General features: G+C 41.8%; 3 protein-coding genes across 5 annotated transcripts in view; 1 reads left to right on the plus strand and 2 right to left on the minus strand.

Moving 5' to 3' along the window:
• LOC125764252 (serine-rich adhesin for platelets-like) overlaps nt 1-4,330 on the minus strand; it is a 41,000-nt gene extending 36,670 nt beyond the window's left edge. For 2 of the 3 annotated variants that reach the window (XM_049428266.1, XM_049428262.1), the window contains exon 1: nt 3,644-4,330. In XM_049428266.1, coding sequence (XP_049284223.1) covers nt 3,644-3,686 — 43 coding nt within the window. In that variant the 5' untranslated portion in view covers nt 3,687-4,330. The remainder of the gene's footprint in view (nt 1-3,643) is intronic. The other variant, XM_049428263.1, reaches the window with a different exon arrangement.
• A 339-nt stretch (nt 4,331-4,669) lies between these two features.
• On the plus strand, nt 4,670-5,630 carry LOC125765829 (isochorismatase domain-containing protein 1). The gene is made up of 2 exons (XM_049431320.1): nt 4,670-4,892; nt 4,960-5,630. Exons 1-2 carry the CDS (start codon nt 4,761-4,763, stop codon nt 5,431-5,433), a joined length of 606 nt encoding a protein of 201 aa, XP_049287277.1. The 5' UTR covers nt 4,670-4,760; the 3' UTR covers nt 5,434-5,630.
• Nucleotide 5,631: 1 nt separating this feature from the next.
• Nucleotides 5,632-27,063, minus strand: part of LOC125765793 (autophagy-related protein 16-1) — a 229,858-nt gene continuing 208,426 nt past the window's right edge. The window contains exons 4-7 of the mRNA XM_049431268.1: nt 7,031-7,148; nt 6,697-6,958; nt 6,482-6,625; nt 5,632-6,162 (exon numbers count right to left, since the gene is read on the minus strand). Of these exons, the coding sequence (XP_049287225.1) occupies nt 6,060-6,162; nt 6,482-6,625; nt 6,697-6,958; nt 7,031-7,148 (627 nt within the window). The 3' untranslated portion in view covers nt 5,632-6,059. The remainder of the gene's footprint in view (nt 6,163-6,481; nt 6,626-6,696; nt 6,959-7,030; nt 7,149-27,063) is intronic.

The following is a 27,063-nucleotide window of genomic DNA, read 5'->3' on the forward strand; positions in this document are numbered from 1 at the left end:
TGATGTGTGGGAATTAGCTTTCAAAACGAAAGGAACTTTAATCTTTGTATCTAACATCACAAGATGAATTAATAAACGTTTAAAACAACGGCGATCGCTTGCGGATAAATAACAAATTTATATTAAAAAGACAAATTACATTGCATGACAAATTGTAAGTAATGCAAGATATTTTCCTTCTTCTGATATTCGGTAAGAGTCCCAACAAGCCATTGAACTTGAGCGAATCAGCCAATATAATGTGTAAGTGGCGTGCGTCTTTCAACCACTTTGCATGAAGCATTTTTCTTTTTTATTTCGGTTCGCTTTCGAACACAACACGCGGTCACTAGTGGGGTCTAGGGAAGGTTGACCAACACCACCGGCTAGGAACTTCCCCCGACCGGGTCACAGTATGTTGTCTGCCAATTTCACCCCAATGTGTGTGTTTGGTGATCGCATCATGAAGGTGGACGATCATTGGGGGAAGAAAAATATTTTTAGCATTTTTAGCAAAATTTTCATTTCACCCTCAACAGAGCAGGCAAAAAGCTTTGAAAACCGAACATTAAATGTATGCGTTTTTTGGGGGGTTGTTCTGTCTGTAACAAAATCCTCTTTGCCCACTGTACAACTTTTTTATTCCGTTTGAACAAAAGTACATTGTGTTACACATACACGAGTGACGAGTACTAACCACGCGACTTTCTACATCTTAAAGATCGTCAACCACTAACGATTAACCGAACATTACGACCAGAGAGGTGAAAAGAGACAAATTCTAATTTTATGCGTGTTTTTATTTGGCCACTACGAGACTGTTGCGTTCGTTTGCTTCGATCATCGGCACACACACGGGGCGAGCTGCTGTCGTTTTGTAGCGATTTTTATTTGCTGCCGTACGCGTTCTTTCGCGTTATTTGCTCAACCTTTTCGCAACGCGCACCATTATCGACACAGGGAGTGTTGAGGATTGGGTTTAGCAGTTGCATTCCGTGCGTGGGACACTACAGGGAAAAACCACCGACCAGGGATTAAGCGTCAAGCTTGACGTCATCAGAACGTTACCCACGCCCTCCTGTGCTTTCTTCCTTTCCCTCCGTATCGATGTAACGGAATGTCACGCATCGGAAGAGACACAAAAAAAAAACGTTTTAGCGACACTTTGAGCGCCTGATGCTAGAGCAAAGCTGCTACCGGGATGCTTGTCGTGACCATTATGTTGGTGTGTGCGTTTTGTGTGAATCTTCAAATCCTCAAAATGTGTACGCAAAATAGTAGTAACATTTAGGTCAATTTTATTAAGTCTCCGACATCTCACAACCCGTCCGGTGGGTGAGAGAAACACATGCAACAGTGAAAGTTATTTGGGGTTTCGCTCACTAGCCTTTTGCTCGATCGTTTCTTTAATCCCAGACGGTAATCGATAATTCTTCTGGCTAATGAGAAAGATTTTGCTCACGTGTACCAACTGTGGAACGCGCGAAATGAAACAAAGTGCAGGTGAAGGAGCTGACAGTGAATATCCTTTGGTCTGTGCGCGTTCTTACTCTCAATCGATCAGCCTCCTTCTGCATACGTGTGCGTGCATATGGCTTTTATTAATCGAACGAATCAAATGATAGCACTAATACATCTAATGCATGCACGACGGTGACCATTCATTCGCGGGTTTTACTTGGGCGACGACTGCGTTTCGATAAAGCGCAGCAGCGACGTTCGAGATGACAATGACCCGTGGAGCGATCATTTCGCGTCGCGATGGCGTTTTTGACATTTTCGTTTTGCCGTTACATCCTTCTCTGCTCGTACGGAAGAGGGCTCACGCAACAACAACAAAAAAAAACGGAAAGCAGTCACTTTCGTACTGCGGGAAGAGAAACCAAAGCATCGCGCGTGAACGGGTAAAGCTCGCCACAGACGGCGAACAACGAGCCTCGAGCACATTTTCCCACGACCCATGGACGGTGAGAATGAGGAGCGAGAGAGAATGGATTGGGTTTCCCGTCTTTTTTTTCCCACAAAACATTGGCAACATATACCAGCTGAACTCAAAAAAAAAAAACTGAGCATACAATCTTATGTGTTTTGATTATTGCTTCGTTTTGTGAAGCGGTCGAGATGTAAATATATTAATCAAAATATTTGCGTATAAAACATAAACAAATTTTCGAATGGACTTACCAAATATCTCATTAAATAACTTATTTAATGGAATTTTTCTTTTTTTCTCGCGAGAGTTTGAAGCTACTAAATATATATCAGCACAATGAATTTCATGAAAATATAACGTGCATGACAATAAGAAAATATATAGCCATGAAATAAAAAATAAACCTTAAGAATCATTTGTTTCTTTTTTTCGCAATTATAGAAACATAAAACCACATTCACATGTATTATTATTATCACCTTGAGTTCAGCAAGTTCTACTTTATTAAAGAATCATACAGTTTCAATTTTTTTAATAGAAACAATTTTTTTGCATATGAATATTTTTACTTTTTGATTTCATCAATGTGAAAATGTATAAATAAAGTACAAAATAAAAGAAATGATGATAAACTTTGTTGATAATCATCAAAATAAAAATAAGAAACAAAATAAGGATAAAAACGATCAACTAAGCCATTTTAATGCAACAGATGAAATACAAGCAATATTCAATATTCCATCGATTCTACATGAAATGAAATAATAAACCAGATTAAAAATGTCCAAAACGTGTTAACAAACAGCAAGTTTGAAATTTGTCCTATACACATTGAACTGTAGTTTGATTAAAACTGAACTAACTACAGAACATAAGTTTGAAAAAAAAACATACAGAACAGAAGGAAATAATCAACATCCTAAAAATTATGATAAATACGGCAGAAACATGCCAAATTGATTAATTTCAATACAAATACACAGATAACCCCAAAATAGATAATCTATTTCGAAAAAAATATCTAAAAAGGGATGCTAAACGACAAGCTAAGGATACTTACGATCAAATTGTTGCTACATAAAAAGGTCGATTGTTATTCCTGTGTTATTCCTCGAATCGTTTGTTTGCGGATTGTGTACTAAATGATAACAATCGTTTAATTGGTTGAGAGATAGTTGATCAAATTAATATAATTTTGATGATGCATTAAAACGTTCTAAAACTCCTATTTATATGAAAGTAAACAACTGCTGCTAACAGAGACCAGTACAAAAATTGATTAAAAAGAGTTGGGTCTTGAGATAATACTGATCAGTCAGTGTAAAATTGCATCGCGCTTTTCATTCACCAAATTAATTTGTATTTGCATTATTCGAAAACCCTATTTTTTATGAAGTTAATCATTACAAAATTTTGTGTGACAAAGACGGCATAATGGAATGAGAAACAGAACGGTGAGACAAAAGTGAGAGAGTTTCCTGTGTCGCTTCTCACTGTAATTCTCAACAATGCACGCACACTGTTTCACAAGCAACACAAAGAGCTCACCAACACACATACGCACGTACATCACTGATTTGTTGGGACGAATTTGGGCGCACACGCACAGATTTTTTCATTTCTTTCCTTTACGAAAATGCACTAGACTCACCCGGCTGATTAGGGAGGTTCGGAATCGGGAAATTTGGGAAAATGGGAATGAAAAACAAAAGAAGAAAAACTGATTTTCACCTTGTTGCTCACCTGGCTTGTCCAATGACTGCCGACGATTCATTGGCAAACGGAAGTCGGAGCGTGGACGCGAAAGGCGCAGTGACCGCGGTTCTGCCCTACAATCCGGGACAAAACACGGCCACGAACGTAATCACTGCACACGTACACAGATGCTCACAACCATTTCGGCACACGCAGCACACCACACACACGGGAACCGAACCGAAATTTTTGGTCTGGCTGCTCCTTCACTTACGCCAATGCACTTTACTGAAGCGGAATTGTTTTGCCGCCGTTTGCTGGTAAACGGGCCTTTACACGATGACACGAAACAAGAGCACGGAACAAATTTCGCTTTTCACGATCCGCTTTGAAATTCGCGCTGGTTGTTGCCAGTGACGACTACGAAAAAAACCTGTGCCAGGTAGCACCACTACCCTTCCTCCACTTCTACACGATGCTGCTCGTCGCGCTTCTAGGGCACACATTTTCCGCACATTTCCACGCCATTTTTTACGCACTTCTCTCGCACGGAATCGGCCTACTCCACTCGCACTGCATGCCCAGCACCGGTGGCCACTAGTGGAACACACTTTTTTTACGCGAGATCGCAGAAAACGTAGTAATTTTCGTATTTATTTATTGCTCGCGACGGACGAGGTAAATAAATGGCTGCCTTCGTCGCAAGATTTCACCAATACCAACGCATCGCTTACTGTTTGACGAAGTTAACCGAAGGTATAGGATGCGGTTTCGAAAAAAGCAGTTCGAAGCGGAAAAATGCTCTTTCGAATTCGAATTACTGTCAGCTGAAATTTCGACAATGCTCTTTTCGGATTTTGCAAAATGGTCCAAAAATTGAAAGCTGATTTTAAAAATGTTATTGCAGGTACTACGTGACAATGACATTGTTTTCATTAATTTTTATTAAGTAAGCAACTTCTAGCCTAAAATTAAATAAAGCGCTCTCGAAAACACCACTTTCATTGCATAGACTTCCGCCTCATAATGCTGCAAATTCGAAAGCGTTTTGTGATGCGTTTGCTGTCAAACAGACCAAATAAAAAAAAAAAAAAAATCTACTTTTCTTCTGTTTACGTTTGGCGATTACTTTGTTTCATAATAATCACAAATAATGGCAAGACAATTAACTAAACTCGGTTATTTGGATGTGAAGAAAACGTTGTTCATGCTATGTGATCTGCAAGACAAATTTCGTCCCGGAATGAAGATGTTTGATCCAGTGATTCAAAACACCGGCAAACTGGTAAGGTCACCTTGCAAAAAACAGTAAACGCGTTTATATGTTGATCACTTTTTTCCCTGGTTTTTAGCTACAAGCGGGAAAGATTTTAGACGTACCACTGATAGTCACCGAACACTATCCCGAAAAGCTAGGCCGCATCGTGAAGGAGTTGGACATTTCGCACGCCAAGGGTGTGTATCCGAAAACGCTGTTCAGCATGATGATACCGGATGTGCAGCGTAAAATTGAAGAACTGTACGGCCCACAAGGTCCGGAAACTGTGGTACTGTTCGGATTGGAATCGCACATTTGTCTAGAGCAGACAGCAATGGATTTGTTGAAGAATGGTTACACGGTTCATGTGGCCGCAGACTGCTCGGTTTCGCGCACCCAGGAGGATCGTAAATTTGCTCTTGAGCGCCTGAAACAGTATGGATGTTTTGTGACGACGAGCGAAAACATTATCTTCAAGTTGATGCGTGATAAGCAACATCCTGCATTCGATAAGGTTCGCCATTTAGTTCGTGAACCGTCGGTTGATACTGAACTTGCTAAATTGTAATGTGGAATGCTGTTAAGTTGGAAACGTGGATTATGGAAATGGTAAAATGGTACGTTTTAAAATCTAAAGAGAATTCAAAATTCATTATCAGGGATTTTTTGTTAGGGATTTTGTAAAAGGATGCATTTAACAATGGTACCGCCTGTATATGTGTACCTGCAAACTATAAGTAAAGGGTATTAAAATGCAAAAATCTAGTTTTATTTTGATTTAAATTTCTTTTATTAATTCCAAAAATCCTGCACGTTAGAACGAAATGGTAGCAAACTATCATTCGTCCGGCAAAAAGGCCCTTGTGCTTACCTTTTTTTATTGTAATGAGTAAGAAACAGAAAGAAAAACCGTAAATTAATAATAGCAACCACGCTCCGTCACAATCACTGCATTAAAAAGAAACCTCCCGCACAATCTGTAACGAAGATATCGACCGAACACGAGACTGCAATGGCGAAGAACGACGATAGTAAGGAAAACATTAACAGCAAACTGCCAGCCAAACGGCGCGCGAACAATGTTGGTGCAGGTGCTGATGGAGAAACATTCCGTGGGGGACGGTTCGTATCCCAAAAATCCTGCTGTTTGACATTAAAGATGTTCCGCCGCTTGTGTACCACCATCCGGGCGGGTTAAGCATTTGACCAGATGGTACACTTTTTGGCCCGATCGACCGAAGCCAGGGTGGAGCTGAACGGATGCCAACTGACGGCCGTGACAGCCGCACCGCTTCCACTGTGAAAAAACCAATTCCGGTCAGTAGTCCTCGTGGCGGGATGATGAATATGGCGCGTAGTTTATAGCGAATGTGTGCGATCGATGCATTGTACGTGTTTTGAATGTTTGATGATCGATCGGTTCATAAGTGTGCATAAGCAACAGAAGAGGAAAAGGGACAAAAACCGAAAGGGTATCATGTGATTATAGCAATTTTGGATGATGAGACGAAACGCACAAAAGTAAGGAATATTTTAATTTCAAATGAACACACTTCGACAGCTACACCACCACCTCAATGTCGAGTTATCACGCGTATAAGAAAAAATATACTCACTTGGGATCCTTCAGCACTGTCTCAAGAGGTCCGTTAATGTTCCAAATGAAAACGGATCCATCAGCCGATCCGGCAGCTATCCGGGAGCTTGATGGACTGAACGCTACTCGCGACCAATCGCATCCAACCTTAAAATTATCATTCCTAAGAACAAAAGAGGAAAATCATCATCAACGAGTGTTCCAAAGATAATTTTGTACAGCGGGAATACCTACCGAAATGTGCGTACGATGCGATTTTGACGTAAATCCAGCAGATTGATTGTATCATCCCGTACGCAACATAGCAAAAATTTACCATCCTTAGAAAGATCGAGCGAGGTAATTTTGCCCTGGAGCGGTATATCATTGGCAGTACAATCGGCTGTCCGTACATCCCAGAATCGTATCTTCTTGTCAACGTGTCCACTAATGAAGGAGAAGCTATCCGTCGTGACTAGATCGTTGCAACTTGAACCGGCAAACTTGGTCTCAGTGCCTACAAAATATGGAAGGAAGGAAACAAATAATTGCACCCAGATACGGAAAAGAAAATGTAATGTAAACGTACATGAACGATTTTTGAGGTCCCATATTTTGAGTGTTCGATCGTGGCTACCGGTGACGAGGAAGGCGGAACCAAGAAACTTGGCCGCCAGCACCTTTCCACTGTGTCCAGTCAAGGTGTGCTGGAAGAAAATATGGAAAGAGGAAGACAAAGAAAAGATAATTATTAAAAAAAAGTTAGAAAAGAGATTATTTACGCTTGAAGATCCTCTGATGTCAAGAGAATCAAGAATTATTTTATATAAAAGTATATAAACCGCTTCCAGTTGTCCCAATATATGGGTATTAAAATGGCACTTTTGGGTTTAAATATGACATGCATTAACCTTTGGACACACAATTAGGATCATTCATTCATTCATCATTCTCAGGATCATTTTGAACCATCTTACAATTAAAGTCAATGAAATTTGATACAAAAAATCTGTGATGATGCACTCTATATTTTTCTTCTTCTTGGCTTAACGACCTCTTAGGTCATGCTGGCCATTTCAGGCTCATTAGGCATATTTTTACTACGTAGCTGGAGGGTCAATTCTTGCTAGAGAGGGACGGTCCGGATGGGATTTGATACCCTGTCCTGCCACTCTGTATTTAGATAGTACAAATATTTGTTATTTCCTTTCTCTGATGGGTTTAATTCCCTTTCGGTTGGTTGATTAATAGTGTCTTTGAATGTATTTGCTGCTTGCATGAGATGTAATGCAGATTGCATACATTGTGGAGTTTAACTTTCTTTCGTTTAGAGTTGCAAAAATGCTATGAAAAGTACTAATAATTTGTGCATTTCTTCACCATCTAAAAGATTTCTTTGTAGTAAGAGTTAAAGTATGCATGCATGTAGTGACAATGTGCTTTACATTAGTTCGTTCTTAAAGAATAATCTGACATAAAATTTGCATCGCTAGCGAACAGTATAGCAAGAATTATTTAGGGCTCTTAACACAAGAAACACACTGTCGTGAGCTATCGTGAAGGTTGTTATCAGTTTACAACATAATAAACGCACTAATAATATTTATCCAAGAAGAATTTCGCTGCAGCACGGGAACATACGTTTGCTGCGTATATGTATCATATGCATGTTGATACGAAACCCGTCCACATTCCCGTAAATCTATTTGCAAAAGCTTATGCTGACACGTTTTCTCACCCACTAGATTACCCTTGTCGAAGCACACAGCACCATATATCGTCGCTATATCAAGGGCGTGTGTCTCGACAGGTTCCGTTCCTCCGGTTTTGTTCCAGTTGTGATGCATAATTACCACACTTGATGCACCGCACCGCATGTACATCATACACGGTCGATGTGCAAGCGGTCGCGGCGATGGAAATGAGGATGGGAGAAAGATTTTTGTAGAGCATATGTTTTTCCAACGTCAGCTTTTTGCTACCCTTTTAGCTCCAACATGGGCCGATAGTGTGATGTCATAAATTTTAGCAACACTTTCCTGTTCTACGCCAAAGCCCATCTGTCTCTCTCCCTGCGATGCGGTGCGTAGCAAAAGGTGTGCGTTGTGGTGCTTGCCCTAGATTTATGCCTTATCGCCAAACTCCTATCATGTTGGAAATGGAAATGGCCCTTCTTTCCTGATTATGAAGTGGGCGTCCTTAAAATAAACGGTTTATCCATTGGCTAGATGCTGTGCTTTCGGTCGGTGATGCAAATTGATTATTTCGATAATATATTTGCGTGTATGTTCAACGCATTCTAAGCAATTGCATTGGATAGGAATACATGCCAACGTTACGGCTGCACGTGCGCGATGTAATGGGTAAGCAATTGAGATGAAAAATGTACACAATTTATTAATTAATGTTAGCCGAGATTTCGCATTGACTGCATCGGTGCAATAGTGAAATATAGATTGTATATTTATTGTGAAAGGTAATAAAAATGTAATGTGCATCAGTTTTTAGTTAAAAAGTACAAAACGTGTATTAAACATGAAAAGACTGCAAAATGTTTGGAAATGAATTTCAATAGAGTACGAATGTGTTGAAATAAGAACTGGTTTTGAAAGATTGTGAAAAAAAAATAATATAGACATTTGAATTGAAAATTCAATTGACGTCCTAGAATTTTACCAAAGGCCAACAAAAAATAAATCGCAACAAAAAAAGGCGAAAAAATGCTAAATTCACCCCAATTTCATAGAAAAGTCATATGACAAAATGCTAAAAATAGTTAATTTTTTATGCATAAGTTATGCTTTTAAATGTCATTTCTATCATTTAGTTAAAATATTTGGAATACGCCTTTTAATGATGGTATTTAATTGTTTATTCCACCACACAGGTGACTTATTTAATTTAACATCGACACAACTCCAATCGAGGCCAAATTGTATCATCAATAAGTGAAATTATTTGCTTAGATTAGATTTGCTTAGAAACCCAAACATGTTTTTTCCCCGGCTGAGAAAGAAATCAGTGAATGATCTCTATCGATTCAGGAGATCAGGTAAATGAAAAAAGGCAAAAAAATCACGATTGCATTCACCATCCACCCTCACCGGGTGTATTAAGCGGCGCTTGTGTTCACAAGTGTATTTTTCTTGCCTTTCTGTGCTTTGTGAATCCAGTCCTACCGAGATGTGCCTATTCAGCCATCCCTCCCCAACTTTACCGACATAAATTCCAACTTCTTGCACCACAAAAACCTGCACCAAAACGCATGTTTTGCATGATGCACTTTTCCCTGCAGTGGGAGAATTGTTAAACTAAAAATAACATTCGAATCTGGCACACTAATCCAGCAATCGAAAGCGATTCCCATTCCGTATCGGGGAATTCGCATCCACAACAGCCCACAATCGCAATGCCTTGTCCTTGAAACGTCCACTCTTCGGTGTGTGGTTCAAAAATCAGACACACTGTTAATAGGGTGGGGGGATCACCACCCACCCCTTTCTCCATCGAAATAGGGGTTAGAAAAATTTAACGGACAAATGCCGCATCCGCAGGCTAAATGTAAAAAATTCACGCACATGCAAGCATTAGGGCTAGCAAAACAAGCTAACAAACGCGGTCTCCACTCACTTGACAGTCGATACACTCTACCATTCGCGCGTAGGTGCCGCGGTTGGGCTGGAAGGCTCTACACACATCGGTGCTGGTGCGCCGATTATTAAATGCACCCGCAAGAAGGAACAACACGCATACGCGCCACCCCCTAACCCCAACGTAGTGGCGGCCCACCACAAAAACACCCGGGGACGGCGAGGTTTTATGAATGTTAAAAGTGGATTTTACCGTTCCAAAAACTTGATGGCCAACATTCGGTGTAAGCCGTTTTTCCTCGAAGCGCACACATTTTCCGCAAAAAAAACCCTTGGCGTTGGCAGTAGTTTTGCAGGAACGTCTCGCGATGCTGGCTGTTTGCTTTATGTGTTTTGCGGCCCCTTCAGCAGCAATCGGGTAGCAGCAACTACGAACTAGTGAGGTCACACAGTGAGCCCGGGATGCACACGCCAGCTTCGGAGGGAAAATGTGCGCCTACAACATGGGAATGTTGCAGGATCACTTTCTTTTTATTAGGGCCGGGTTTTGTTAAGTGGGGAGGGTGTTTTAGAAGTTTGCAATCGACCTGAATGAAGACGTCCCGGTTTAAATGGCAGTTATTGAAAGGGGTTTCAATATGTTCCCTTCGTTCAGCAACTAATAAAATGTTCGGTAGTGAACCTAGTAAAGCGTGTTTTATGAATAAAACTAATAGTTGTAAGAGATGTAGGGTTTGCCATAGTAAGCAATTGAATGGATTGGAATCGATTTTTTACTACACACTTCTAGTTTCATTAATAAATGGAACTGTGAATGGAATCTAACTATGATAACCCAAATAGTTTGCTAAAATGAATCTCATTAAGATCTTTTTTTGCCATTTTTGCCAGCATGAATTCCAATTCCATCCATAAATCACACATTCATTAACAATGACCTGTCGCTTTTGGTAGTAAATATCATTGAAGGTGGTGTCCATCGCGGAATCGCACCACCGATGGCATGATGCATTCTTGCGGCAAAATAACACACCCTTTTGGTTTGATTTATTTCATCACCAGTCACCAGTGACGAGCGACAGTCAGCTAACAAGGCGAAATAAGTTGGAAGCATCCATTAATACCAAACACAGCCGATGCTTCTGTGCCTTCTGGGTTTTCGGGATGGAAAGTTCATCTCGCACGGGTGCATAAAACATTAACCAATTGTGGGCCCGATGATGTTTCGCTTGAGGACAAAAACATTGTGGTAGAACGCAGAGGAGTAGCTACTTAAAAAGCTTTTCATGCACGAGACAAAAAAGGTGTTAAGGGTGACATTACACCTGGTTACGGTTGTCCTGGGGGAGGATCATTAAACCAATTTTAAAGGTGACGAGTTTAATAAACCGCTTCTTTACGACTGCTTCTTATAGATGGATATACTATTTGCAAATGTCAAATGAGCTAGTTAGTGTTGGGAGTAATTGTAAGTTTTTAGTATTTTTCCATCCAAAATGTGAGACTTTATTGTGGCAAATTGTAACATAGTTATCATTCAAAGGATTGTCTATAAGAAACTAAAATTTCTTCCCAACTGTCTGACCAAATTATGAATTGAAAAGCAAAATAAATTTTCGTTTAAAACTCAACGAAGGATTGCACCAATTTGCGATTTTTCTCGTCCAAAAATGTTCGTTGGAATGGAGTTGTAAGAACTTTTTACATAATTTGAATCCAATTGTAGTCAATTGATGATAAGGTCTATGAAGGACTCGAATCATTTCTCATCCATTACTGTACAAATGGTTTTTAAGAGAAGCTGCAACATGTGACCAACCATTTTTGTGAAATAAAACTACTGACTGTTGTCTAGTCTTTAGACGTTTTTTTTTACTTCAATTCTCGCTTCCAAGGAATTACCAGGGTGTGATATTGTTCCCCAGTGATAGCTTGATCAGTAGGAAACAGATAAATGTTTCATGTCATATATGACATCCTTCTGATGCCCAGATATGCAGGGTATATCTTTTTGCGAGAGACTCTTATTGTAAGGATATCATAGATTCTGCTCCCTGACAACTTTTCTGGAGGAAACAAGCATTTCTTCATATAAAAGAACGAGTGTAACACATTTCGAAAGTCTTTTAAGCTGAATTGATTGATAATGTATCCCCAATAAATATAATACATGAGATCAGGCTTTCCTCTTTGTAATGTACTGGTGTAGCTTCAATTTTAGTAAAACGCTAGAAACTTACTTGAAGACTTAATAGTCGATATCGTTAGAACTTGCTTTGATACTTGTTAGACGAAAATTGACAAGCCATTTGTTATGCTCATGATCATGTTTAATTTAAACGAATTCCCCTTTGCTGTCCTTGCAAGAAAACAATTACATGCAAGCATAAAACATACTAACTAGTTAACACGTTTTATTGAAATGATATTCTTCGCGGTAGATCCTCAACAAACATCACACCGTGTATGCGGCACAACACGGTCCAAATGTGCATATAAATATAGCAATAACCATTTGCAATAAATACAACCATAATAATTATCATTCTATGTGTGTTTTCTTCCCCCACCAATTCATGCATCACCTTTCTTCTCATCACCGTGTAAGGAAATCCGTTTGTTACGAACCAGTGAGCCGCGGGTTCTATCGCAAATGGCGGCTTGTCTTTAACTTTTGCCGAACGCATCGAACATTAAAGTTGCGCGCTCATGGTTTAATGCAAATTATGATCGACAGTAGCGTAAACTATCTTGCAATAGCTTTTACTGATAGGCTAAGATGGCCGTGTTTCCACCATTTCTTCCACTGTGTCTTGTCAATGGTTAAACGACGAATGCTGCATGCAAGGCGATCCACAACCATCTCTGCCCTGAACTATCTGGCTGATCGTTTTTTTTTATGAAACGCAGAAATGCGGAATAAAAACTGAAGCACTAACTACAGCGATACAGGCAGCTGTATCATAAGCGTAGCCCGCTGGTAATGTCCAGCAATAAAAATTCTAACTAGAATCGTACCTATTTGGCTGTATGTACAATTGTACCTAGTGTTTGCTATGCATTACAGTGTAAGTGATTCTTATGGTCCAGAGCGGCATCATCATTAAATGGAAAGAAAGCATCGTGAAGGAGATCATCGATGCATTTGCTTATGTCGCCCTTCTAGCCTCTTTCTCTCTCTGTTCGGGGAGAACAGCATTTTTTGTTCGTTTGTACAGACTCATAGTATGATCTTTTGTTCTAGGTGGTCAACCGATCGACAGAACGGGCAGTAGCATCATTATGCTAAAACGATGATGCGTACATTACGATGGCGCTGTTGTCCGCTGGCGGAATAAACCAAGAACCCTCCGCCAGAGTTTGTGATTATTACGGTTAATAACAATCGTAATCATATTATAATTATAGCACAAAAAGGTTGATGTGTAAGGATGCGCGTTCAGGCGGCATTTCATTTTTTTGTTTCTTTACCCAAAGTTGAACGAAACGCAACGGCAGAAATGTGAAAATTGAATAAAGAAAAAAGACACACGCACGCCACGCCGAGAAACAACAAAGCAAATGATACGCGAATTCCATTCGCTTTCCAGTGCTGCCGTTGCGGCTTATCGCATCAATCCTTCAATTATCTCACGTTGACGCCGGACGTCGTAATCGATCTGTGCGCTGGTTCTGCCAGTGTAACGCCTCGCTAATTCGCACCTGAGCACATCGCGCTGAGTGAATAACCGAAAGAACGCACCGCAGAAGCAAAGTTTACATCCGTTTGCTAGGTGTCAACAGGACATGTTCAACAACTGTCCAATGGCAGCGATAACAAAAAAAAAATACAAACTCAAACTCAAAAGGTAGATTTGATCGCTTAAATCGATCGGATGGATAAAACGATCTAATTAAATAGTGTACAACTTCTTCGAGAAGAAACTAAGCGCGAAGGGGAAAACAAATGCCCCGGCGGGTACATTCTGTGCACGACATCACCAAGCGACGAACCCCAACGATCGGGACGGCTACGATCATGTTTCTAAATGCTTATCCGGGGCCAATAGTTGTTCGACGCGATGATATGACTGTTATGCTTTCCAGCATCACAGTGCTTACAATCGCCTGTCAGTGATCGGTTAGTCGATCGAGATTTTATTGACACTAATTATAGAGCTCTGCCGACGGCACTGGACAATATCCCGGAAAAAACAAAAGCCAGAACAAAACGAAATCCAAACCAAGATACCCCTTTGGTGCGTGTGTGTTTCTGTTTGCGCTGATAAATATGTATGTGATGGTGAATTCTTTTCCTCTCCTTTGCCAAGCCGTGTTCTGTACGGTGCGAACCGATGGTGACATTTATGTGACATAATTGCATCAAGACAAACACCTTCTTGCGATACTCTAATTAGCGGTGAGTTTTGTGCTCGCATGCAAGAAAGTGCACACGTCACAGGGTTAAACGTATGACGTACTTTTTCAACCCCCATCCCCCCGGGGATTGCTACGGCCGTATGATGAGCCGTCGACCACCACCAGGCGCAACACGCATTCCTTTCGGCAATGTTCGCTTGAGGAAAAGGGTGGAAAAAGCTAGGCACAATAATATTGCCGAACGAAGCGGAACGTCGCCAAAGGCGAAATTAAATTGAAAACTATTTATTGAGCACAATTAATTGTGCACTTACGTTTGAAGCATTTTATTTGCAGACAATTTTTTTGCTGTTGTTGTTGCCCCTTTTTTAATTTCAATCTATTTTTATTAGTACCACGTTCGCGTGGTTGATAGTTGTGCTGCCTTCTTCTGGTGGTTCGTCCTAAGTCGTAGGCCCCCATCCTTAACTTTGCCCTTTCGCGTTGCCCTTTTCGGGATGTAGTGGGAAAGCATGCTCGAGGGGAGTGTTTTCCACCCCTGCATCGGCAACAAACGGCGCGGAAGGACAGAACAAGCGGATAGATAATTAATTAATTAAAACAAAATATAATTCCAAAACCACAGCCCGTAGTGCGTTTACTGTGGTAGGAACGATGATGCCTTGTAGCGATACACAAACGGCAAAGATTGCGCTTCTAGCGCAATGTTCTGCGTAGTAATCGGCTGGCAAAAAGGTTGCATTCTTGGCGGGCGGCTGCTTATTTGCTGGTACCATCCGCCCCGGGGGGAAGATAATTTTTATGCTTACTCAAGTGAATTTTGTCTTGTGCTTTATAGCTGCGGGACATTCGGGCAGAACGCCTCACTAGGCACGGTACGGTTGTAACGTAAAAACGGATGAACGATGATCACACCGTTTCCCGAGTGTTTGGTGAATAACCGATTGGGGTGGACTGGAAGAAGCATAATCGTCCTACAGTTGCTGCGGTGTAAGTGCATCTAATAAATTTTGACGTACCGCTGTGGCTATAGCACGTCATTTGCCGGACCTCATCCGCAGCCGCAAATGCCACCAATCGATCGCGCACTTGGGCACTAGGTGAACGCGATCATCGCTACAGTACAACCCGCGCGCGGCACACGTAAGGGGCGTTAATGGTGAATTATTTTATTGCCTATTGAGTTAACCTGCGCACACACCGTTAGGGCGTACGCATTATTTAAAACACAATCATACAGACTGTACCGTCATATCGGCGGCATTGCAACGCTTCCTTTCCCAGGGTGGAGATGTACCAGTATAAATAACAAATGATAACAAGAACGCTGGTCTACCTGGCGGTCCGCACCACTCGGGCACATATATGCGAGTGGTTATGGTGTAATTGAAAAATTACTTCACCATCATAAATTGATCGGCCAAACAAGTTGGCGCTACCAAGGGTTCAACTAACTGTCTGCTGGGTAGCCTCTACGCCGTGGTTTGATCCTTTTGCCGGAGCGGGTTTTTCCTTCGGGATTTGAGGCTCAGGTATCGATCGTCTCGTTGGGGTGTTCTTCTTGATCAGTGTAATTGATGATGGTACACGGTCTAGAACACGATGGCGTTTTTAACTTTTCTATGTAGTTCTTGTAATTCTGCCGAACGATAGTTTAACACGCTATAGGACTTTTTGCATAAAGTGTATTTAATGTCCTCGGCCATTAAAGTTGTGTCAGATAACGAAATTGATGTTGCATAACATTCAAAAAATACTTTCAAGCTTTTATTATCAATAAACATAGAAAATTTTATTCGTAATATATTAAATTTTCAGGGGCGGCCCGGTGGTGCATGTGAAAAACGGCGCCCGTCCACACGGCAGGGACCGGGTTCAAATCCCATCCGGACCGTCTCCCCGTAGCATGGACTGACTATCCTGCTACGTGGTAAAATAAGTCTTGATACGGCCAGGTCGTTCTAACCGAGCAAAAAAAAAATTAAATTTTCAAAAGAGTTGTACAAAATCATTCCATAAAACTACGAGAATGCATCCTTTAAAGGCAAACAGAAGGTTCATTTGATCATCACCGCTATAAAGTCCCGTAATCCTAAGCCTTTCCACTGCAGCGTACGTTGGCAGAAAACTAATTCGCTTAATCCGTTGCACTACTTCCGGAAGGTATATGTACACACACGATTTTATTCGCAGGCCAATGTGTCAGAACTGGAGCTGAACTGGAGTTTTGCGCAACTTGAAGTTTGCCATTTCCAATCACGTTCCACATGAAGGCAGATGCCGAAAAGAAAGGCAAATGCTTGCAAAGGGCCACGATAATTTCCATCACTCATATTTTCCCCCGCCGCCCGTTCCCGAAGACACTTCCTTGTTCTGGCTCCTTCTCGTGCTGTGGAATAGGATGTGCACGGATGTTCGGCGGTTTTATTCAATTCAACCCCTTTGACGGGTTCATGATCTTGGGCACGCGAATCCGTTTTTCTACGCTTGTCTCGTTTGTGTGGTGGCGTAGTTTGCATTATTAATTCTCCCTGCCAACTCATTCGCATTACGGAAGCTTGCACATTTAGCAGTGTGGTGGACACGATCCGTTGTGCAGAATGTTTCGGTACCGTGCCCGTAATGGGAACGTGTCATTTTTGCTGCCTGATACGTTATGAAGGCAAAGCGTTAGAATCGCGGAATGCAGAACATTTTTCGTGTGGTAATGGAAATTCAACTGCATCGCGCGGGAGAAGGTGGAACAGTAAACATACGACCGGTGATGGACTAAAGCTCATTTGCCACCCGCTAGGATTGCTTGCTGATGAGTTGCGTCAAGAGCATGCATGCAACTGAGAGTGGAAGTTTTTGTGATAAGTCTAGAAAGGTATAGCATGACTTAAAATTTTACTTGACTTAGAATCTGACCTGAGAACATGAGCTTAGAAACTCACTAGGAATCGTCACTTAGCAATGAAATCATATTTGTTTTATTTAAAGTTTTCCCTAGCAATACGGCCAGGCCGTTCTAGATGAATAAAAAAAAGTTTTCACTAAACAAGTTGCTGAAGCAAATGGTGGTAAACTCAATAAAAATCAATATCATCTTGTGTTAGAAAAAATCTTATTTCGGAATTTTCTAACCTGAAAAAGATTTTTTTGCCGAACACCCTTTAAATACTTGCGCTACCAGGTGTGCCAAAATATTGGTATTTGTTCGCCTTTTTAATCTTAAGCCTCTACGCAGGCGCATCCTGTGGATTTTATATGTTTTTCTTCCAATCTTTCTTGTTTTTTCCTTATTTCATTGGGATTATTGAGACCTAGATAGATTGAGATAGTTAGGCAGTTTCAACTCATGTGTATCAAACGTTTCGTTTCAACTCATTTTTGTTTCAACTCACTATCTCACCCTTACTCACTTTGCACATCTCTAGTTCCAACATCTTGGCTAAAAGTAGAGAAAATATTGGAAAACAAATCTATTCCATAACATCATATTTTAACGGTGTTATGAAATTATACATATAGGGCGTAACATATAATGGAAATCTTTTTTTTCGGACAACTTTAAATCCAAATGACGGATGGCCATATTGAGGTCTGTTTTGGAAACCAGTAATTCCAGTAGAATTTTGACCATGCACTATCATATGCCTCGAACAAGTGAGAAATGTGTTCAGTAACATAAAAAAGTTCTGTAGTTTAATTACGAAAATATTAATACGAAGATCGAGTTGCTTTAATGGTTGCTTTAACACTACATGACCTTTGACAATCTCAAATAAACCATTGGCACTACAACCTTACAGATCTTGGACTGCAATTTCTTGGTTTCAATGACTTCTGTATGGAGTTTGGGATCTGGGGAGTTCATGGTGTCTGGATGGAGTTTGACAAATGATTACGAAAGAATAATTTAAAACTAATAATTTTTCATATGATAAAAAATGATTTACGAAAAAACCATTAGGTTTCAGGAAAATTGACAAAAAAAAAATACAAATGGAAATCACTATGCGATACTCCATGCTGAAGTACAGCCCAAAAGTACATGAAATAAAAGTCAAAATATACAACCCAAAAGCACAAGAGATACTGATTCGAAAAATCTATTATTATGAAATGTAATCTTAGGTTAAAAAATAGTTTTTGAAATGATGAAAAAATTTTTAAAATATTGGTAAACACAGATCTCAGATAGTGATGATAAAATTGACATTAACTTTGCAAGCTAAGGTGAATAGAAATTTAATGTATGAATTCCACAATTTCATAAATGACATAAAAATCAACTGAAGTCATAAGAGCACTGCTCATACAGAGGTTATAAAAGATGTATCGTTTCAATGCTGAAGCTAAACAACATCATGGCCGCACATCTTGATTTCTATATCGTGAACGTATGTTAAAACGTAATATACATGACCATAAGTAAGGAGCGATATAATACTAGTTTCCTGGGCCTAACAATTGTTGTCTTTCGCTTCTTTGTCGGGATTACTATATTTGCACAGCAGTATCGATATTTATGTACGCTAATGGTAGGGCTTAATGAAAGCAAATGATCCGCTACCAAAAGGGAGCCAAATCGGCCCATAACCAGTAGCGCACAAGGAAATTATCTTTAAAATGGGTGTTCACAAATCGACCACCGAATGACAAATGAAGCGACCGTATGTGACTTGTTTGCGACCGTAACCCATGGCCACCTAGAAATTGCAGTAAATCGACCCGTTACTAGCCACGGCACCCAATCGGCTTAGATATGGCCGTTTTGTCGCGGCTGTTTGTCGCGTAGAAATTATGGACACACGGTGAAAGCGGCTTACGGCGGATGTAGCAGGATCTTCGGAAGACAACGATAGCCACCCACGACAAACAGGAGACAACACGGTTTCTTGGGACGTCCACCAATACCGTGGATGGGGTACGGTGTTCGGTGAAGCAAATGGTACAACCGCCCGCAAGAGGCGATAAAACTGTTGAATGCTTTTAACTTATCGACACTTTGCTCGTTTGCTGCGTGCGCTTCTGGGGTAGCGAATGGTGCCAGGCGCAAGAACAAGCATTGAAGATCCTTTTGTGGTAATTTGAATTTTTATTGCATCTTACTTAATTGCAGCGGTACGTTGGCGTTGGCGTGTGCAGTGAACTACAGCCGAGTTCAATTCCGGTTGTGATCGCACCAAATCGAACAACAATCTTCCATTAGACGATCGATTGGGTTTGACCAATGCGAACCGAATGGTACGGTCAATCGATTGCGTTTTGTTGAATTAGTGGGGCAACAACAACGGAGAAAAAGGTACAAAGCTTAAGCTCTGCTACTTGATAGCATCATAGTGCGTGCTCCTGTACAGTTAAGACGCCACGACCTGTTCGCAGCAGGTACGGCAACTGCGAGAAGAAGATCGCATTTGATCGTATCGTCTTATATAGGGTTGCACCACATCTGCGGGAATAATCTTCCCCACATGGGAAGTGGGCTATCGATAGGGCAAAGATCTGCAAACATTTGCATAGAAAATATTTATACGTCACATTTCGAGGCCGCTACCAAACTATTACCAACTACTGAGGCTGTACAAATTTGTTACTGGAGGAGCATAAAGAAATTTTAGACATAGTCTTACGCCTGGTCATCCTAAAGCAAAAAAGTTATAAAGATATATTGTTAAAGTGGTAAAGCATGTACTTATATTATGAAATAACAAATTTTATGCTCTCGAATTCCTAACACAGATGCAAATTGTGAGTTCTGTTTTCTGTTGGGGTCTTCTCGTCCCTAGTAGGAACTCCCTAGGAACTCCCTACAACTTGTCCCGAAGCAACTATAAGAACAACCCAATAACAGAAGCTATCGCTTAGAACCTTCTTTCTTAAATAAACTAACCAAACAAAGCTAGATATCGGACTGGAAGCTGGCAATTCTTACCAATGTGTTTGCATTTCCTACTCCCGACGATTATTCAATGGAACCACCTCCAAAACAACGATTAAACCGTTCGTGCTTCATGTTCGCCAGCAACCTTTCCATGGTGCAAACCTTTTTCCATCGATACAAAGTTGCAAGTGGCCGGGTGGTTTTGCGAACCACACGGCACTACAGCTGCATGACAACCTGCCACCATGGTGACACTGGGATCAAAGCTGTCATCTCTAGCGCACAGCACAACAGGGCCGCGTACCTTAGGGCGGCAACGGCAGCGAAACCCGATTCAAACATACCGATACCACACTCATTCGTCGCGATGTCTGCCAATTTCAGTTGTGCCGCTAAATTTTCAACCGTTCGTTTCTAACGTTTTTTCCCTTCTATCGCAAACGTGTTCTTAGCAAGCCAGTAGTGGTGCTGGGTTACCCATTCACCCGAACATCCGTGACCCTGGGACCAAACGTGCGGAAAAGCGAGGAAGCTCATTAAAATAGTTTTTCTATTTAATAAACATAAACCGCACAACTAGAGACGCGAATGCGACAAAGCGATTGGCCGAAAGAAAGCGACACATTTTCGCGGTTGTTTCGCGGAGGATCGCAAATGGTAAAGAAAAAAGCAACGACGTCACTAGTAGTCCCGGGGTTGTTTGGAGTGTGCCGGTGAGCGATATCGAAACGCTCGAATGGGTCGATCAATTCTATTGAATTGGAGCACCTGTCGGGAGTGTAAGGCATCAGGCGACATTTGCCATCCGATTTTCCTTGCTGCATCCGCCTCAGGGCTTTCGGATGATTTGGGCAACGGTTTGGGAAGTATCACCGTGGATCTCGTTTGCTTACCGGCGACTGTCACGTTGCTGTCAAACCGTTTGATCGATGGTGGTGTACCATTCGTTTGAAGCTGCAACTATTCCTCACATTCCGCGATGAAATTAATTCGCCTACCAGCTGCTGTAGGTCACCGACATCATTCTAAAGTGCAGCGAATGATTGTGTGTGGGTTTTTATGCTTTTCTTTAATACAGTTAGAACTTGCTTGTGTCAAATACTCTACTAACTAAAGGATGTATGTATGTCTGGTATGTTGCATCAATGCTAATCGACCTGGGCACAATGCTGGAAGAAACTATCATTTTTCCCTTTAGCTTTTTTCTCTCCCAAGGTTCAGAATGTTCGGCACACGACACGACACAAAGATGGACATAGGAAAGCCTTCTCGTCGACAATCGATCGCTTCGCTTGTTCTACAAACTACTGTAAAAGGAAACACTAGCACATCACTGCTGCAACGTGTCTTCCATACTTCCAAGAAAGTGCTTCCTTAAAACCCTGACAGCTATCCATCGTACGGCATACCGGAACGTCTTTCGTTCGTTGGCATTAAGTCATCAGCGTAGTAACAGTTTTCCTGCACATCTCTGACATTCGGTTACGTTCCGGTGTCAGTCGAAACTTGCTTCTCCTCTGCTAACTCCAAACCCTTGGACGGAAAGCGATTTTGCCCAACTTTGTCACTAAAGCTTAAATTCACCCACGCTATCCTCACCACCTACTTGGAGACACATTTTGCGTACGTGAAGTCACGGGTTCTCTACTCCAAGCTTACAGCTTCGTTGGCTGCTTTCGAGGTTAGCTAATTGGCTCTAGAGATGCTTTCTTTTCGGTGTCCTTTCCGGGAGGGCTTCTCCGTTATTGAATGCTAGGAGGAGGACAACATCCACTGCTCCAATAGTTATTGGACGTGCTCGGTAGACATATGCCACCGAGACGGATGATTATTATTGCCCGGAAGGCTGCTTTGTGTTGGTAAGATGCTGTGTATGCGACTCGTTCGGACAGCCTCTGGTTCGCTGTAGGTTTAATGGGACAATTAAATTTACGTTTTGTTGGTCTATTTTTAATACGAATTGTGGGTGGATAAATTTGCACTCCTTCCGGTGATAGCACCAAGTAGAGTCGCGTCGGTTACTAACTAACTAACCGGGTTTTTGTGTAACGAGCTATGCCCTCTGGATGGTTGCTTTATTACTTATACGCGTTTTTTAATGACTGAAAGTTATAAATCTTTTCACTACTTTACCTTCTTTAACAATCCATGTTTATTCCACTAACATTACGTGTAATGGTGACATCATTTCAGGCGGTTTAAAAAAGCAAGAAAAAAAAACAACAAATTACCCTTGTTATTTGCCACAGAAGTACCGGCGGGGGTAAAGTAAGCATACATCATAAGCAATAACAAATAAATATTAGAAGGAGGGAAAAAGAAAGAAACAGACACCGCCAACGCTCACCGTACGATCGAAGCAGGAACTCGAGTTCATAACGTACATACCAGCAGGGAGAAAAACCTGCTTGCTTTCAATCTCAAAATGACAATGCGTCCTCCCGCACCGGTACCGTATGAGCATCTAGTGCGGCCAGCCACTCCACACTTCCCATCGTACAGCGGTACACAAACCCCATCGGTTTCCCGGTTTCCCGCCATTGATGCATATCTGCTACTGACCCATTTTTCCTGATGCAAGTGAATTCCATCCAAACAGACATGTGAACGATTGCTCTAATTTGGTCGACGTGTGGTTCCCCGGCCCGGGGAATATGGTGTTGGGCATTTTTATAGACTTTTCCTACAATTTTCGCCTTTCCAGGCCTTCCCAGATTCGTGCACGGTTGCATGGAGAAGCGAACTTTGGAATGCCCACCAATGAACATCGAAAGACAGCAAGATCATCCCTACCGGTTTTGCTCGCAGTTAGGGTTTCAAACGTAAGAAAAAAAACCCCTCAACATAGAAGGGCAAGAAAAAAAGTACACACTCACTTCCGATTGGCCTGACTGAACTTATTGAACTCAATCGGTTGTTTGGTGTGCGGCGGAGGAACCTATCGTGAGGGACAGGAGATGATCTCGATGATCGACAATGATTTTACGATTACCCATATTGGTCACAAAACTGCAATTCACTAAGATCGTAGCCACTGTTTGCGTTGTGCGAAACAAAACAAAAAAAAATAATACCGGGGAAAAGCCTTTACCACTCAACTTGTCCGTTGTTGGTGGTTGTGTATGGAATCGAAATGGCGCTAGAGTTCGTTGAGAATGACGTACTGGTACAAGGGTTGGGACAAATGGTGGTGATCGTAAGCCTTCTGACCAAGATTCGAATCGAAGTAAGTCAATAATATCAAATTGAATATTTATTTACCATGCCAAGAGGCAGCACATTTCCCGTTGCACTTAGCAGCAGATGGATGGTTGGCGAGAGTTGATAATAACCCAGAGTGTGGTATCGATTCGCTGCCACTAGATGGCGATCGACCAAATCTTCCGGCGCACATTGACAATGCGGAATGTTTCGAATGTTTGCACTCCACCATTCCTTGGCATTCATCATTGAGCGGATGATCGGCATCACTTTTCCACCGGCAGGCACGACGCAACGATGGCACATTAAATGTCACAGCAGCTAGGGTGAATCAATTGGAACCGTTTGACTTTCAAAGTGTGTGTACCCCCACTCGATCTCGACCTTCATTTCCATTTCGAGTCGTAACAGGAAAATTTAGTCGCGTATTCCTTTCTCCCCGTTGGTGATACCTAGTTCCCAGATTTTCGCGGTCACCGAGCAGGTTGTTAGTGCACCGTTTGTTAAGCGAATTAATGTGCACTCTCCTGCAAAGAGATAATGCATCTCGTTTTGCGCTGTGCGGGTTTTGATTCAGCACGGCCCAATCCAAATATCCCTTAAACACGGGTGGAAAAAGGACTGGTGACTCCATCGATGCACCCTGCATGCTTCTTTTTATTTTGTTTTTGGGGTTTCCTCTGTTTAAGTGAATTCAGCAATAAAATGTATCGAAAAGCGAAAGACAGAGAGAGATTTGCAGGGAAGGAAAAACTGTTTCTGAGGAGGTCAAAATTAACATAAAGTCACCTGTCACACTGTATGCATGTGTGTTTGTTTTTGGCTCCTGACTCAATGCAGGTTTGCATTGAAGTTTTGGACTTCTTTCTATATCGCATTTGTCTTCATTTACTTGTTTTTTGCTCTCTCTCGTTTTTTCTACTTCTGTTTCCATTTGGAACCTTTGGAAAACCCATGGACTGGGAGTGTGTGTGTGTGTGTGTGTGTGCAAAATGGAGAAAACATTCAGCACAATGAAGATGCGCTTAAGTGTAGAAAAAAACTGGAAGTTTTCGTTTGGGAAGCCGTTTATCGTTTCCTTACTTATAGGTTCGTTCATAGTTGTTGCAAATAAAAAAAGGGTTAGACATTGCGAACTTTTCGCACAACATCCCTCAGACTGTGATGGTGGTGCAGGTGCGGGTGCTCTGTGTCACTGCGGAAAATGGCGACATTTCTCATGGAATAATCGTCTGTCGAGTGGAGGAATATGAGCAATTGATTATGTGCCCCGAGGCACAGAGTGCGTGAGGACCAGTGGACCAGCGGAACTTTTGATTCAAGGTTTTACAGGGTATACGCTGATCGATGACGCTTCGACCGCGAGACTGGATGTATCGTGCCAGGGCTCAATAGGGCACGATCGATGGGAGCTGTTTGTTGGGCAGATGCCGGGATGAAGATAGCACTGATTGGAATGTGGTCATTCCAAAGCGACAGGCGACAGGCATCTGCAGTGTGTTGACGATGCACGAACAAGTTCGCTTTCCGCCGTTCGTTCGTCGGCTGCAGTGTATACTGCATTCTCCCCGGGGACATCTGGGAAAAGTCAATCGATACATCAAACTAGCCAAATGCGAAGAAAGTACACGATGGCACATGTAGAAAGTACTGTGGTCGCTTTGGATCGCACTCTGGTTATGTACTTGTGGTGGACATTAAACGGTTCCTTTCCTAACACGTTACCTTGAGTATTCTGCGGCCGATTTTCGTCAGTTTTTCAACGTCAGCTTAATGCCGTTTGCTCGTTTTCTTATTGAAGACAGCTCACCAACCGTAGCGAATATTAATAGATCCCATTCTTACACCAACATGTTTGTAGACCCAAGATGATCAATTTAGACGAAATCTTCTTTGCAGTCATTGTAATGCTGAAAAACTGCTCCATTGCTACTTGTTGTTGATTTAACATCATGTTGCATTACTTCTTGCAAACGCCACCGTTAAATGCAGATAATTCATGAAGTGGGTTGAATCTGCGTACATTTCGATTCAAACTAGAGCAAACTAGCAACGGCTCTTGTTGAGGGTTACACGACGGATGAAACACAGTACCAAACCTTTGAATGCCGCCCAAGCTTCAACATTACTAATTGAAACATACGCAGTCAACCCATTCCGCCTGTCTAACAAACACTCGCAAATGAGCACGTTCTGCTTGTTGAAGGTAGCGCGATGTAATGCATGCTCATAATCGCGTGTGAATTGGAACTTTAATGGTATATCGAGCAACGCCTCCACAACAACTGGCTTACTTGCGTACGGCTTTAGGGAATTGTTATTAGCATTGGCTCCCTAGAGCCGGATGCTGTTGCTTTAGGAGTCAGCGTTCCAATTGTGGTTCCATGTGGCTTCTTTGGCAAGAGTTTGAAAATAGACGCTTCGAATCAAGAAGCAATATGCATAAGTTACACAACGTCAATTAGATATTCACTCCCCATATGTTTACCCACTCTGTGGGTGCCACTGGAAGAGTTTCCGGCTTGTTGAGAGTTTGTAGAGCACGAACCCAAACCTTACACTTTACACTGGCGGAATATGTTTTAGTCATAATTTGCAAACCAACAATCCCCGAACGCAACGAACGCTACCAGTACACTAAGGAGGTAAGATCATATTGGGGCAATACATTTTCTCGTCGACCTTCAACTCAGAGCTGTGAGGGATGTGTTGAACTTGTGTCTTTGTTTTTTTTTTTGCATTACTCTATTTTTAGTAATTATCACACAACATAGCATTCACTGACTTAGTGGAGCTTTCTGTTCCACCTGGGATCGTTTTATTTCGTCCGACTGTCTGTTATTAGATCACGTTCCCTTGTGCGATGTGCTAAGATTTACCTAATGATCCCGCAGGATGTATCAGCGAGGTTTGTTCAATGGATCTTTTGACCTCACCTGGATGCTTTGACCGCTCTCAATGAAAAGGTTCGGGTAACAACGTACGAAGCACCTTTCCCAGGCAAAGCTGACGGCTAAAGCTTAACCTCACGGCTAATACCACATCACCCCCATCAGCTGCCGTGTTCCGGTTGTCAGCTTGTGGCGAGGTTTGGAAGAGCAAGCGTTCCAATCTACACTTTACGACTGGATTGGAATCTGAAAAATGTGCCACGAATCTGCAATACACATATAACCCGAATGCATGAAGCAGAGGTCACGTCAGTATTCGGTCTACTGGATATCGAAGTGGATATATTATGATAGAGTCGATCCTGAGGGTTAAGATATGTAATAGAGCTTTACGATTATATTTTATCAAGTCAGGCATAAACTGGCATAAACAACAGTGAGCAGTGGTACTACCTTCCAAACTATATCGTAGGTCATACGCATCTATGAAGAAAAGCCACATCGTGTTGCAGTTGATCGGTTTTCTCTCTCTATATTGACGACACCCGATGTCGGTCACCCGTCGTGTGGGTGACCTGGAAAAAAGACTCTCCATTACACCTGGCACAGCCTGAATCCGCGACCCGTCAATAAAACCGTCGTGCTGTACCGTTTGTTTCATTCCAGAGCGAAGATCAAAGGCGAAAGATGTGGTCCACCGAGACGTTTTACT

This window comes from Anopheles funestus, chromosome 2RL (assembly GCF_943734845.2).
Source record: "Anopheles funestus chromosome 2RL, idAnoFuneDA-416_04, whole genome shotgun sequence".
NCBI classification, from domain to species: domain Eukaryota; kingdom Metazoa; phylum Arthropoda; class Insecta; order Diptera; family Culicidae; genus Anopheles; species Anopheles funestus.

Coding starts and splice junctions, on each gene's coding strand:
- LOC125765829 (XM_049431320.1), top strand. CDS start 4,761: ATGGCAAGACAATTAACTAAACTCGGTTATTTGGATGTGAAGAAAACG. Junction 4,893..4,959: donor TTCAAAACACCGGCAAACTG/GTAAGGTCACCT, acceptor CCTGGTTTTTAG/CTACAAGCGGGAAAGATTTT.